This window comes from Lepidochelys kempii, chromosome 1, assembly GCF_965140285.1.
Source record: "Lepidochelys kempii isolate rLepKem1 chromosome 1, rLepKem1.hap1, whole genome shotgun sequence".
In the NCBI taxonomy this organism is placed as follows: domain Eukaryota; kingdom Metazoa; phylum Chordata; order Testudines; family Cheloniidae; genus Lepidochelys; species Lepidochelys kempii.
The window spans coordinates 158704539-158720090 of record NC_136380.1 but is presented as its reverse complement, the minus strand read 5'-3'; the positions used below and the strand labels follow the sequence as shown (position 1 = coordinate 158720090).

The 15552-nt window shown below is 41.2% G+C and overlaps 1 protein-coding gene across 4 annotated transcripts in view; it reads right to left on the bottom strand.

The window, feature by feature from the left end:
• Positions 1-2202: 2202 nt before the first annotated feature.
• The window catches only part of RSPH1 (radial spoke head component 1), a 29442-nt gene continuing 16092 nt past the window's right edge, over positions 2203-15552 (bottom strand). For 2 of the 4 annotated variants that reach the window (XM_073359851.2, XM_078854457.1), the window contains 4 exons: positions 10970-11126; positions 10343-10483; positions 8663-8770; positions 2203-2565 (listed from right to left, as the gene is read on the bottom strand). In XM_073359851.2, the coding sequence (XP_073215952.1) occupies positions 8697-8770; positions 10343-10483; positions 10970-11126 (372 nt within the window). In that variant the 3' untranslated portion in view covers positions 2203-2565; positions 8663-8696. Of the gene's footprint in view, positions 2566-4304; positions 4324-8587; positions 8771-10342; positions 10484-10969; positions 11127-15552 lie in introns of those variants that run through there. The other 2 variants (XM_078854456.1, XM_073359840.2) reach the window with 2 other exon arrangements.

The following is a 15552-nucleotide window of genomic DNA, read 5'->3' as shown; positions in this document are numbered from 1 at the left end:
AAAAAAATAGAAATGTTTAAAAGTCTTCCAACTCTGGAAAAAAATAGCATCTTTTTTCTCAACAGAACTGCTCTTTTGGTGACACCTAGTGACTATAAGGATTAAATAAATCCATTACATTTTATTCCTATTACCTCTGTACAGCTAATGGAGCTAAGAGACACCAACTTGGAATCTATTCCTGCTTATGCATCATTAACATAATTGTCCACTAAATTTCCATCAGTTACACCTGTACAAACTCCTTGACAGGCGTGGGGTGAGGGTTCCACAGGTGTCACTGACAGCACAATTTAAAGATAGTGGACTAGCACAGGTGTATCTGAAGGATATATCTAACAGACCTTTTATTACAGGTCATGATGTGCAAGAACATCCTTTGAGTCTCAGTTTCCAGCTTGTGGTTGTAGGGCTGGCAATTTTATAAATACTTGTGTTATCTGTCGGATGCATATACTTGATATGGAAATCAATGAGACATTAAACATGGACTCCCACAGTGTGCTAGTTTCATATGCATTTCTCAGAGCAGACCTACACTTTAACTTATTTAAATTAAATGAAAATAGAAGGTTTTTCTGGATTTAAACACTTCTTTTTGCTGTTTTTAATACAAACATTGCAGCATTGTGCTAATGCATGAGAACCACAGACTGAAACTGTGCAGTCTACTTTTGTCCATGTCAAGGGTGGTGAAAGAGTAATTAAACATCTTCCAGTTTTAACAATTTAAGGACATAGATAAGCTGCTCCCTTCATGAGAACCCCCACACCGGGGTCCACTTCCATAAAACCGTTTGTCAGTGCCTCAAATGATAAGAAGACTTGTTTTAAAAAAATTGGCCAATATTTTCAAACTTAAAAATAAGAGTGACCTAACTTTAATAGATGCTGAGCACCTGCAGCAGCACGTCTGAAAATCAACTCCCTCTTCAATGTGATACATTCATAAATGTGAAATCAATTGCGGAATACTTGCAAAACCCTGGACTTTTCTTTGAAAGTTTTCAGCTTGATTAATGTGAGTAGATAAAAGGTAAGAAGTCTTTTCCAACTTCTTCATTCTTATGAAACTTTCAAAATAGACTTTAACCTATTGCATTTGAATTTGGTTTACCTAGATCTCTCTCTGTTTAGCTACTTAAAGGAAACCTGAAAAGGAATTTTTTAAATAGGGTTATATACTTTTGGAGGTGGGGGGTGTTTAATAGTGTATAAAAAGAACCTGAATGTTTTTATATTAAAAAATTCTGCTTGCTTTTTTTGGTTTAGAAATATTAGGAATATCAACACTGTTCTTCTCTGTGGGATGTCGGAAAGAATGCATATTGTTAGCGCTTTAATTTTTATTAAAGGGGTGAGGGTGTTGAATCTTCAATAACGCTTCCTTTTTCCAAAATGTTAATTAGTCATTGAAGTTAAATATGTGTTCAAAAAAACCAGCTGTTCATTTTTAACAGTCTATCTAAAAATCCCTTTCCCTTTTAATTACTCATGGTTCACTCTGTTGGCTCTTGTGATATCATTATTTCACTAAAGTCTTTCACAGGCCAGACAAGACTTGAATATATAACGTTAAAAAAGAAAAATTACCAATTTTTTAAAAAGGCAATCCATTCTTTTTTCCCTTTGCGGTTACTTTTGAGAAATTCTATATAAGAATTCAGTACTATCATTAATTTACAAGGACACTGGGGGAATATACTGGAAATGTAAAAAATTCATGTCTCTAAATGTGATCTCCTGAATTAAGTGACATACTGCCCCATAGATTAATAGGGAAAATATAGCATTTCTTGTTTTGAGCAAAAATTAACAATAGTCTAAGAGCCAGTCTCGTGTGCATGTTTTGAAGCAAAAGAGATAGGAAATAGAAATATAAAAACAGCCATACTGGGTCAAACCAAAGGTCCATCTAGCCCAGTATCCTGTCTTCCAACAGTGGCCAATGCCAGATGCTTCAGAGGAAATGAAAAGAACAGGAAATCCACAAACTTATCTAGTTCTTTTTTTAACCCTATTATAGTCTTGGCCTTCACAACATCCTATGTCAAGGAGTTACACAGGTTGATTGTCCATTGTGTGAAGAAATACTTCCTTTTGTTTGTTTTAAACCTGCTGCCTGTTAATTTCATTGGGTGACCCCTAGTTCTTGTGTTATGAGAAGGAGTAAATAACTGAAGGACATAAATCCACACCGTGTAGAGGTCAAGCACAGAAGTTTATTACGTACAGCGCTGAGGGAGTGTTACCTTGCTTATTAGGCTCAGAGACACAGTTAATCAATTGATTACAATGGAATATATGGATTTTTCATGGGCGGGGGAAAGTGACAGGGTAGGCAGTCCCACTTCCCTGGATAGCGCTAACAGCAAGACATGATAGCACAGTAGCCAATGGTCAAAGGTTACACAATGTCTCCGCCCATGGACTCAAGTTGACAAATTAACATTTAATTAGTACTTTAATAAATGTATTAGTATAATATAGATATAGATATATTGAATTCTGATTTGGGGTTCATAGGAATGAAGTAGCTCCTTTGATTGTTCAACAGATATATATCTAGGGGTAAAAGCAAAGAAACAGTAAAAGTATATGGCAATAAAAATTGTCTTTCAAGTTGTTCATTTGTGTTTTAAGGCAGGCATTGGTCCCTGGGAAAGGGAGGTGGGAGGAGGCCATATCTTATACTGACATGCTTGAACCTTTTATAAACTCAAGGTTGAATGTGTGGCAAAAACATCTCCCTAGAGAAAAAACTAACACAACGGAAACAGGGCTTCTTTGTTCTATTTGCAACTTTGAAGAAAACACAATTATCGCCCCCAACATCTGGTGTTTTGCTGACCAGGCATATCTTAGCAAAATCAAGGTTATCTTTGGTTATTTTGCTTGCTTTTAGCTATTGCTAGGCCTCTGATCTCTTGACCGAACTCTGGACTTTGGGCCTGTATACAAATCCATATACCAGGTTATTACATCAGCAATGGATTTTAACCCTTCAATAACACTTCCTTATTTACTTTCTCTACACCAGTCATGATTTTATAAACATCTATCATAACCCTTAATCGTCTCTTTTCCAAGCTGAAATGTCTCAGTTTTTTAATCTCTCCTCATATGCAAGCTGTTCCATATCCCTTATAATTTTCGTTGCCCTTTTCTGTACCTTTTCCAATTCCAGTGTATCTTTCTTGAGATGTGATGACCAGACCTGCACACAGTATTCAAGTTGTGGGCATACCATGAATTTATATAGAGGCAATATGATATTTTCTGTCTTATTATCTATCCCTTTCCTAATGATTCCCAACATTCTGTTAGCTTTTTTGTCTGCCACTGCACATTGAGTGGTTGTTTTCAGAGAACTATCCTCAATGACGCCAAGATCTCTTTCTTGAGTGGTAACAGCTAATTTAGACCCCATCATTTTATATGTATAGTTGGGATTATGTTTTCCAATGTGCATTACTTTGCATTTATCATCACTGAATTTCATCTGCCATTTTGTTGCCCAGTCATCCAGTTTTGTGAAATCCCTTTGTAGCCCTTTGCAGTCTGCTTTGGACTTAACTATCTTGAATAGTTTTGTATCACCTGCATACTTTGCCACCTCACTGTTTACACATTTTTCATTTTTCCAGTGATCAATTAATAATTTCTTGTTTTACATATAGGCAAAAGAAAAAGTTTGAAGTAGAAACTGCAAATCAGTTCTTCTGGTCTTATGTAAGGGAGGTAAATTGTAGTTGTTTGGGGCTTGATAATACAGATCCTTGCACCTTGTGCAGTCATTTATACCTGTGCAAGTGAGTCTAAAACACTATCCAATCACACATACTCCCTCACTTTGCACAGGTATAATTATCACACTAGGGGCAAATCAGTGAGCCAGACCTTTGGCTATGTCTCCACTACGATTTTGCTTAAAATCTCCCAGTAACAATAGGAAATTTTAAGAAAAAGATACATGTAGACAAGGGCTTTGTTCCTCAGCTCAACAGACTGCTAAGAGTAGACATTTACCTTTGGAAGCCTTCTTCCTTATACATGAAGAACGATCGAAAAAGCAGTGTAAAAGCTCAGGACAGAACTCAGACCAGTCCAGTCACATTGGGAGGGAGTTAATGAATCACCAAATTATTTAGGTCACCTCATCCACCCACTCTGTTTATAGTGGAGATAGAAGGATAGAAGGTAATAAGTGCTCCTCAATCCTTTACCTGGGCTTGTGATTAGGACCTGAGTGTTTTGCAGAGATTGGGTTCCATGAGGGTGGGGTGGCCTCATTCCAAATCATCTTCCACCATCACCCAAATGCTGAGAGGAAAAAACCCTGTTGAGTGTGTTGACATTTATTTTACTTGCTTTCCTCCTCCATTATCCTCTCTCGGAAGGGGGATTGTGTACAACAGCTGGGGAAGTCCATGGGCGTATAGTTCCCGCTCGTGTGGTAGGAGGACCTGTAGCAGTGTGGAGGCCACAGGACCTCCATGGAGATAACTCTGGTGGAGCATCCAAGGTCTGCATGGTTCTCGAGAACTGATGTAACCTGCTGCCAGTTCTGCATGTGTGTGGTGTGTGTGCTCCATGCCCCTCCCCTCCATGAACAACCAGGTGAGAACTCTGTAAATGGGATTTTACTGAGTTTTCTGTACTCTCGGTGAAGAAATCCTGCATAGGGGATGATCTGCCCATAAGAATGTAATAAAGAAATTTTAAGGCCCCGATCTTGGAAGCACTTAAACAAGTAATTTTACTGATATGAATGGTCTTATTTAAGTCCATTGGACTACTTATGTGCATAAGCATTTGCAGGATCTGGAACTAAGTCTGTGTCTTGTTTAGGTTTCAGCTGAAATAAGGGGGGGAAACTTTTCACCTTTAAATTCTTTATTGATTCTACAGGAAAATGTATACCTCAGAGGATTTAAAATCATCCTTTTGATTCATAGTGGGTACTTGTGTTGTAAATCTGTTCACAAAAGCCCAGGAGTCTGGTTTTAAAATATTTCAACCATCATTCATTGTCCAGGGAGGGCAAAAGCAGCTTGTTCTGAAATCTTATGCTAAGAAGCCATTTCCAGCAGTTCTTCTCCATCTTGCCACCTGAATACTGGCAAACTGAATGAGTAATACACTAAATGGAAAATATATGAAGTATCATCTATCTCCAGTGACAATACAGGCAAACAAGTTTGCCAAAACATCAGTTTAAAAACCAGTGAACCAGATGCATATGTAGTCCCATAAATTTAGTTGAGGAAATCATTAATTTATTATCTTCTATAGTATTCAGGATCAGGATGTAAATCATTTGTTATGTCACTAAAATAGAAGATATTTCATGAGTAACATAAGTACAGCACAGGAGAATAACTGTGCTATTTGAAAATCTCCAAGAAGTGGTTTGTGAAGAAGTTGGCTGAAAAAATTGCAGTCAATGAAAATAACTCTGTAAGAGAGAGACTCTGTGTGTGTGTGTGTGTGTGTTTTGTGAATATATACACATATGTGTATAAAATTCAGAAAGCAACTTCATGTTTCTTTATTCCATTTTCCTCTCCTTAACTTCTGATCTCTGAAGTCTTTTAAAATAGTGTTAACATTGGTATCTTTTCCTAGTTTCTGAACTTTATGGGCTAAGATAGACCCCAATCTGAACACCTAAAAAAAGTTTCTGCTAGGTTAGAAGAACCCACACTCTCTGTAAATGCCTGAAACTGGCAGCAGGACCTTTTGCAGCAGACTCCTGCTAGAAAAGTGATGAGAAAGATGTTCATTCAAGATCTGCTGCCTGTGAAGTCTTTTTAGAAGAACAAAACAGGGACTGTCAGCCATGACTCAGAACATGCAGAGGGCTGGGAAAGAGGGTTTATCAGTAAATTGGGCTAAAGTGTAGTTTCCATTGCAAGAGAAGTGGCACAATAACAACAAACAAGATAAATTAATCTGATTCCAGAATCCATGTGCAGAACCCTTTTTGACTGTGCTCCATCACTGAGCCCACAGACTGTGATGTCATAATCTCACCATTCTAACATGAACATCCCCTAGCGCAGCAGCAGGAGAATGGAGAGGAAGACAAGAAGGAGAGAGAGAGGGAGAGGCATTATTTCTCAACATTTATCACAGGTACCTGCTTATAAATCAGTTTTTTTCAGGCTCTTGAGGTGCTTGTTTCTGATTTAGGGCCTGATCTTGTAGTCTTTACTCAGGCAAACTTTTTACTGACTTCAGGGTCAGAGCTCTGATTAGTCATTAGCGGTAAGCAAGCTGAAACATACTGCTGAAAGATGTTGAAACAACAAAGATGGTATAACTTCAGGCCTCTGAGGAAAGTAGGGAAAGGTTCTTAGCAGCCCTGGCTACACTATATGTAAGAGGATGCGAAGCACGTGTCATACCACTAGAGGTCATGCATGTCTCAGTTCTAAGGGTAGAAATGGTGCTGTAGCAACATGAGGAAGAAAAGGGGAACAATGTATTATAAAATAAGTCTGTGGATTGAACTTTAGTTGCTATATCCTTATTTGTTCTGGGTGGGTGCAGGTTTTATAGTTTGCTCTGCACATTGAGATTGTACCATAAACCCCAGTAAGGATTACAGAAACAGGAATGCAGTCCAAATGCACCAGTAAATACGCTTACAAAAAAAATGCTTTTAGTTTCCTGGAAGTCAGTTCATGGATAAGCCTGAGGAAAAAAGAAAAGGAGGACTTGTGGCACCTTAGAGACTAACAAATTTATTTGAGCATTAGCTTTTGTGAGCTACAGCTCACTTCATCGGATGCATTCAGTGGAAAATACAGTGGGGAGATTTATATACACAGAGAACTTGAAACAATGGGTGTTACCATACATGCATCCGATGAAGCGAGCTGTAGCTCACGAAAGCTTATGCTCAGATAAATTTGTTAGTCTCTAAGGTGCCACAAGTACTCCTTTTCTTTTTGTGGATATAGACTAACACGGCTGCTACTCTGAAGCCTGAGGAAAAAGTAATTTCATAAACCAACCAAGAATGAACTCAGCTTGAACTGAAGACAACCTTGAGATAGCAGGGACTGATTAACTAGGTCATGCAGCTGTTCACCAAATTTGCCTCTGACTATGTTAATGCTTGCATATAATAGAATTCTAATTTATGTGAGTTCTTCTAAAAAAGAAGGAAAATTTACACTAGCCGTGCCATTAATGGAAATATAATATTTCCATTCACCCAGGAAGCCATGTAAGGAGAGGAAGAATATTCAATAACTAAACAAGATAACCACATAAGAAGCTCAACTTTAAATGTAATAAGGAATTGCAAACAAAATTCCAAGCAGGATAGGAGAAAAAAATTAAATGAGCATTTCCTTAATAAGAAATTGTAGACAGGAGAAAGATTGCAAACCCAAGTGATAAACTGTATTTATTTTACACCTATCACTTCCTTTTTAACTATCTCTACTATTAATTTCCAAACCTCTACAACAACTTCAGATAGGTTCTGTGTTACAATAAAAAGAACCTGACACTAAAATGTTAACTCCTTTTCCCCTTAATGTGGAATGTCACTCAAATTATCCTGGTCTGAGGTCTAGGACTAAAATATTTAGTCCTGTTTCAGTAACATTGATATCTCATGACTCACCAGGGCTAGAAACAGCTACTTTACCCCAAAAGAGACCTGTAAAATATCTTAGGAACAAACTTGCCAATACATACATACTTGGCTTAACTTTAAGAACGTCAGTAGTCCTGTGTGAAGTCAATAAGACTACTTGTATGCTTTAAGTTAAGCAAGTGTTGAAGTATTTGCAGGATCAGGGCCTAAACATTGTATCAACATGGGGGAGTTAGTGTTGTTATGAGAACCTTAAATTTGTATTGTCTGAATTTTGTGCAGTCAAATTTGCAATTTTAGCATTTTGTGGTTAGTTTCTTCTTATTTTGTTTTTCTATAAAGGGAAAAAAAAACCATAGCTGAAGCACTGAGATTTTGCAGCTGTTTTTGTGCTGTTCCACTCAATCACTGAAGATGCACAAAAACTGTACACTAGTGCAATTTTTTTGTGCAACTCCACACTGCCACAGTCTTTGAAGTTAGTAAAACTGCTGAAGAAGCACGTACAAATGTCATTTTAATTGCTTTATAACATCCAAATTTCAAAAATATTTTTGATGATGTGAATTAGTTTCCAACGTAGAGGCTTTGTTTTGGTACTGCTCTTCAGGACTTTGAGGACTATAAGATCCAAGGTTCACCTTCCCGCGAAAAATTAGGCATAGACCAATGCCACAGTTAAGATACAGACTTCAGTGAACAATGGTTTGATATGTTATGGGAAATTACTGAGAATTTTTCTTCTTGTTTGTGTAAACTCCATTTTAAAGTAATAATATGCAGGAGTCCAAAGATATTGCCCGATCCTGTAATCACTTACACAAATGAGTAACTTTATCCATGTGAGGAGTCCCACTGAGTTCAACCAGTGGTTACACCTACTGTATATAGCAAATAAAATGGACTTGGAGTTAGAAATCATAAACTCTGAGTTCAGAAAAACACCCAAAAAGGCATTTTCTATACAAAGTATCCCAAAGAATATGTTTATTCAAAACAATGTAACAGACCTTTCAATTAAATAAGAATAATACAGGGCTATGGTACCTCGCTTTTTTCTGTGTAATTTCCTTATTTGGTTTTATTCTTCTTTATTTGTTTCTGCCTCCTCTGATTCCTTTGATTCTTCCTCCTTCTCTTCTAAACTAGTATTTACTGTTGGGGGAAAAACATGAAATTTGGGGTACATTTAATAAAATAACAGTGCTTTAAATCTTTTTTAATTAATTCACTCGTAGTAATACTTTATCCTGGAAAATATAATGCAAGCTCCTTACATATACTGTCTAGTTAGTTATTAGGAGTGGGCCGAAGTGGAGTGCTTTAGAAAATCCTACTCTTGTTAGAAGATAGGCATATATGGGGTATAACAAAATCCCTATTACTGTTAAACTGTTTTAAATTTAGAGTCCACTTACTGTATTCACATTACCAAAGTAAAGACCCTATGGTAAACGAATAAGGACATAACCGTATAACCCATACTCATAGTCCTAGGTTCATCAACAGGCTGCTGTAGGACTTAAATGGACGGATTCAGTTCATTACAAAAACTATTAATTACTGAGGTGTGGGCTGCTCAATAAATATTTCATTATTACAGAACATTCATCAATAAAGTAATAATGAGGCCTAAAAATTGTATATTCAGCATCATCACATTCTGTATATTAGGGCCCAAATTCTTTGTGGACATAACTCCACTGAAATCAAAGAACTTAGCTCTACATGTTTAGGGTATGTTTCAGCATATTTTCAAGCCATTTAATTGTTTTTCCGGCTCCTGTTGTCAGTTTTGCACCTTACCTTAACGTGAAATGGATTGATGAAAAACTGAGAATCAAACACTTGGTGGTTGGAAACATTAGAATAAAAGTTTACAAATCTGGATATGTTTTAATTTATGCAGTCCGTATTTTAATTAGGCAGAGATTTACTCATAAAATATGGCTTAACACAGGCCTCATTTTATAATACCTTCTAATAATTTTAATAATTTGAAATATTTTTTTAAAAAATAGTGAAAATTCAGAAACTATACTTAAAACATTCAAACATTAAAAAGCAATAACTTCATTTTCAAAACTAGTTTTTCTTTTAATAATTCATTTAGCTTTCTGAATGACAGTGTGCAAGTGTCACCAACGGGATCAACCTCCAAATCCATATGTAGATTTCAAACATCCAAAGTTCTGGTGTTGGTTAGCTCTGGCTTTCCATTTAGTGTATTACAAAGATCAGACCCATCAATAGTAATGATATTTCTTTTCTTCAGAACAAAGCTTTGTGTGATGTGATATCGTTTGAAGTCCTGTGTGTCAGTTTAACTTTCTAACTCAACAAATTTTACATTAATATAAAAGGTTTGTTTTATTATCTCTTAGGGTGTTTTGGTTCTGTTTTGTTTTTTCATTCCAGTGAGGAGAACATTCCTCTCATAAGGGGGAAAAGCTTCACTCTGAGGGGCTAAATTTGGTAAGGCATGTAGCCCGGCCTCCTTGTACACGCAAGTTTCAAATATCCATTATGTGCAAACAATAATGCACATAAAATTCAGTATACAAAATTAGAAGCCACCTTGTGAAGATTTGGCCCTTTATGAAAAACAAGAGTTTACTATCTTTTCAGAATGATAACGTACCCCCACACAGTGACACATGTTCAGCTAGTTGACATGCACCATTTCAGATGACCAACTATAATCACTCATTCCTCTTTCTTCCTCACCCTGATCCACTTGATCGTCTTTGCCCCCTTCCTCCTCTTCTTCTCCCTCCTTAAGTGAGGACAGCTCTTCAATGGGCTCTGTAGCTTCAGCAGGAGGTTCCCCAACCTCAACAGGTTCCTCAGCAGGAGGTTCCTCAGTAACTGAAATGGGAGAAAAGGAGATATACGCCAGACTATGGGGGGGCGGGGAGAAGAATTGTATAGATCTGCTCATTGCCATTATTTTTATTCTTAAGTAATAGCTAACATCTTAGGCCCAATCCTGTAGCCTTTGCTCATGTGAGTTGTCCCACTGATTTCATGGGGAATGCTTATAGACGGTTTGCAGTATCAAGCCCTGAATCAGATCGTAATAATTTCTCTAATGTTACAGGCTTCCCAGGACAGTTGTGTCTGTTACTAATAACACATTATATCAAATGGAAGTATACTCAGTATGCATTGTGCAGCATATGAATGTGCTGCAATAAGATGAACCTTCAAACTTTTAGCTGTCACTAGTATCCAGCACCTTGTAAACTGACAAAAAGTACAACTCTCTTATTATGATATATTCAAATTAATCAGGCAGAAACAGTTTGGGGAATTTTGGGGGGCAGGGGTTTCCAACAGTTCATTGGGACAAACCTGCAGTTGCTGGCATCTCTTCTGCTGCTAGAGGCTCTTCAGGAGGTGGTGGTTTTTCAACCCCTGGTGTCCACAGAGTTAATTTAGTAATATTTTTTGCTTTCCATTTTGGAATAATTGACACAGATTCCTCCTCTTCCTCTTCCTCCCCTTTATCCTAAAAAAACATAAAAAAATCTAGCATCACATTTAGGAATGTGAAGGTAATGACTACGAGCCTGTTTGCATGTACTGAAATCTCTTTACCCTGAGTTTGAAATGGTAACAATACAGCCCTTTAGAGTAAGGTGCCAGTATGCAACAACAACCAAACAACATTAATAGTCACAAACTTTAGAAGAGAGAGTAAATCATTCCAAGTTAGAAAACTTGGAGGCAGTCAGTTAGTTAGTTACAATGTTGGTCTCAAAATTTAATTTTTTTTTTTTTGCTAGTTTCCTTTTTTTCTTATGCTTAGATTCAGGTAACACAGGGTGTCATGAAGGCCCAAAGAGCCTTCTTCCTTAATCATTCTGCAACTCTCAGAAGGGCTGAGCATAAGAGCAGTACCTACAGAGACTGGGCTGTTCCATTTTCCCAACTCCACAAAAGGGATGGAAAGGAGAGACGGCACGATCATTACCCGCCTCCTTTCCACACCGGCCTACACCATAGATCTGGCACATAGGGAGCTCACAGAGGCATTCAGCAACAGAGGGAAAATGCATCCCGGTTCTCCCAGTGGGATGATACAGCTTTCTGTCCCAACCCCTTACAGAAATAGGCAAGCAAGAGAAAACTGCTCTCTGCTTCTCACGGTTGTGCAGTCTGTGCTCAGGTAAGATCCATGAAACTTATGAAGATTGTAATATTGTACATGAGCTTTTGTGCTCTCAATATCAGCCCTTCTGTCACTTTCTTTACAAATAAGAATGATTTATTTTATACAAAAGTGGGAGAGTTTAACTAATAGACTAGCTAGCTGTACTGAAAGCTAACTTTTCTTAAATCAATTTTATTTGAAAATGAGTCTTGTACTACAACTATTTCAACTACAGCAAACGAGCAAAGTTTTGACTGTTTATTCTCATTACTATAATGAGAGTATAGCACTGTGACCTACAGTAAAAAATAATCACAGGATTCACTTGAGAGTAATGCTATAGTTAGGGGCTAAGACTGTCAAAGGTCTTAAACAAAAACAACTGGAGTTAAATTTTACAGGTAAAGCAAAAGTTTCTCATTGAAACTGATATTATGAAGAGATTTTGTTTCCCACACTCCTCTTTTCTGTTAAATGTGGGAAAACCATGCAGCAGAAACACTTCATTTAAACCCAGAGAGCACCTCTGTTACACTAGGCTCTATGAAGATAAAGCCTTCAGTGGTGTGTGGGTTCCCATACCCTGGAACAGAAGGCAGTTTTTTGCTGCCCTTTCTCTTGTCCTTTACTTGTATTAGCTGAGCAATCAATGAAAGAAAAATAAACGTGAACTAGATTGACATGTTAAATGTAGAAAGATGGAAAAATTAGAAAGACACTTTTTGAAGAAAAAAAGCATTACAAATTGCCCAAAACTTTCATTTAGGTGAGATTATATTTGAAATAATTGTTTCACTGGAAGTTTTGAAATAGCATGTAATAGACTAAGGTCTGGCATGTCAGGCAATATAGAAAAAGAGTAAGCTCTGAACTAAATGCAGCATGTTTGTTACCTTGAAACCAAAATACTAAGCTAAAAATATATTTGTAATTTCTAGTTAGGCATTATTATTTTTATTATATAACTAGAATATGTAGGTCAGGTAGTCAGAAACAGGTCTGAAAGACCACACTCAAAAGCAAGAAGACGCGCCCCCCCCACCAGCCCTCCGCATGACGCCTTTTATTATTGCGACCCTGAATACCAGGGGCTGTAGGACGGCTCTCCGCAGGTCCCAGGTGCTCTCTTACCTTCGGGAAGGAAGGTACTCTGTAGTTTTCCTGCAGGAGACCCATACGGACCCGGCCGCCGAGGATAGGTGGCGGCTGGAGTGGGGGGACGGGGTATACTTTAGTCACTTCGCGACCTGGCAAGCTGGAGTGGCGACCCTGTTCTCCCCCAACCTACGGCCTGAGGTGCTAGGGGTCAATGAGGCCGTGCCGGGCCACCTGCTGCACCTTCGAGTCCATATGGAGGGGCTCGTGGTTAATCTTGTTAACATCTATGCCCCGCAAATGAGCTCCAGGCGGCCACAATTTTATCAGCAGGTGTCCGACTTTCTCAGCACCCTGGATTCGCATGAGTGCCTGGTCCTGGGAGGGGACTTTAACACCACCCTCGAGGAACGGGACCGCTCAGGGGCCGAACCGAGTCCAGCCGCTGCAAATATTCTCCAAGGGATAGTTGACCATCACTCCCTAGTGGACGTCTGGCGTGACCATCAGCCAGATGACACCTCCACGTTTACCTTTGTCCGGGTGGAGGCCCATCGGTCACACCATTCTCGGTTGGACCGTATTTACTTATCCCGTTTCCATCTTTCACAGGCCCACTCCTCCGCCATTCGGCCGGCCCCATTCTCCAATCATCATTTAGTCACTGTAACGGTCTCCCTCCGTGCAGAGAGACTGGGGCCGACCTATTGGCACTTTAATAACAGCCTGTTGGAGGACGAGAGCTTTGTGATGTCCTTCCGGGAGTTTTGGCTGGCCTGGCAAGAGCAGTGGCGTGCCTTTCCCTCGGTGCGGCGATGGTGGGATCTCGGGAAGGTGCGCGCCAAGCTCTTCTGCCGTGACTACACTCGGGGCACCAGCCGACGGCGAAATGCGGCGATAGAGCAGTTGGAACGGGAGGTCTTAGAGATGGAGAGGCGCCTGGCCGCCGATCCCGAGGACCCGTCCCTCTGCGGAGCGTGCTGGGAGAAGCGGGAAGAGCTCCGGGCCCTTGAGGACCACCGGGCCCGAGGTGCCTTCGTTCGGTCCCGCATCCGCCTCCTTCGGGAGATGGACCGCGGCTCCCACTTCTTCTATGCCCTGGAGAAAACGAGGGGGGCCAAGAAACACGACACCTGCCTTCTTGCGGAAGACGGCACCCCCCTCACGGATCCGGAGGAGATGTGTGGGAGGGCCCGTGACTTCTACACAAGCCTTTTCTCCCCGGACCCGACCGATCCTGACGCTTGCGAGGTGCTCTGGGAGGAACTCCCCACGGTCAGCGTGGGCGACCGAGACCGACTAGAGCTGCCTCTCACCCTGGCCGAGTTCTCGGAAGCCCTCCGTCACATGCCCACCAATAAATCTCCGGGCATGGACGGGCTGACCGTGGAGTTTTACCGCGCGTTCTGGGACATTCTCGGCCCAGACCTAGTCACCGTCTGGGCTGAGTCCTTGCAGAGCGGGGTCCTCCCTCTGTCATGCAGGCGAGCGGTGCTCGCTTTGCTGCCGAAGAAGGGGGACCTCCGTGATCTACGAAACTGGCGTCCCATCTCACTCCTTAGCACGGATTACAAAATCGTAGCAAAAGCAATCTCGCTGCGGCTAGGGTCCGTGATGGCGGACGTGGTCCACCCAGACCAGACCTATACTGTCCCGGGTCGCAGCATTTTCGACAACCTCTTTCTAGTCCAAGACCTTTTGGAACTCGGGCGGAGAGATGGTCTATCGTTCGCACTCCTGTCTCTTGATCAGGAGAAGGCGTTCGATAGAGTAGACCATGGGTACCTCCTGAGCACTCTGCAGGCGTTTGGATTTGGACCTCAGTTTGTGAGTTTTCTCTGGGTGCTGTATGCCTCCGCGGAGTGTTTGGTTAGGCTCAACTGGACCCTGACTGAACCGGTCAGCTTCGGGCGAGGAGTGCGGCAGGGGTGCCCCCTCTCGGGCCAGTTGTACGCTCTGGCGATCGAGCCTTTCCTCTGTCTCCTCCGCAGGAGGATGACAGGGTTGGTGCTGCGGGAGCTGGAGCTGCGGCTGGTCCTGTCGGCGTACACCGATGACGTACTCCTCGTGGTCCAGGACCCGGGCGACTTGGCGCGAGTGGAGGCATGCCAAGCCATCTATTCGGCAGCCTCCTCCGCACGAGTCAACTGGGTCAAGAGCTCCGGCTTGGCGGTGGGGGACTGGCGGCAGGTAAGCTCCCTCCCACCCGCACTTCAGATCATCCGGTGGAGTGCGGGTCCACTGCTCTATCTTGGCGTTTACCTTTCTGCCACGCATCCTTCCCCGCCGGAGAACTGGCAAAATTTAGAGGGTGGGGTGATAGAGCGGATCCGGAGATGGACGAGGCTTCTCCGATGTCTCTCCCTCCGAGGGAGAGCACTGGTGCTTAACCAACTAGTCCTGTCCACGCTCTGGTACCGGCTCAACACCCTGGCCCCGTCCCCCGGTTTCCTGACCCACCTCCGGAGATTGATTCTAGAGTTCTTCTGGTCAGGAATGCACTGGGCCCCTGTTGGAGTTCTTCATCTACCCCTGAAGGAAGGAGGGCAGGGCCTGAAGTGTCTGTACACTCAGGTCCGCGTTTTCCGCCTCCAGGCCCTGCAGAGGCTCTTTTATAGTGCACGTAGTTCGGCGTGGAGCATACTGGCGCACGCCTTCCTGCGCCATTTCCAAGGGCTTCGATATG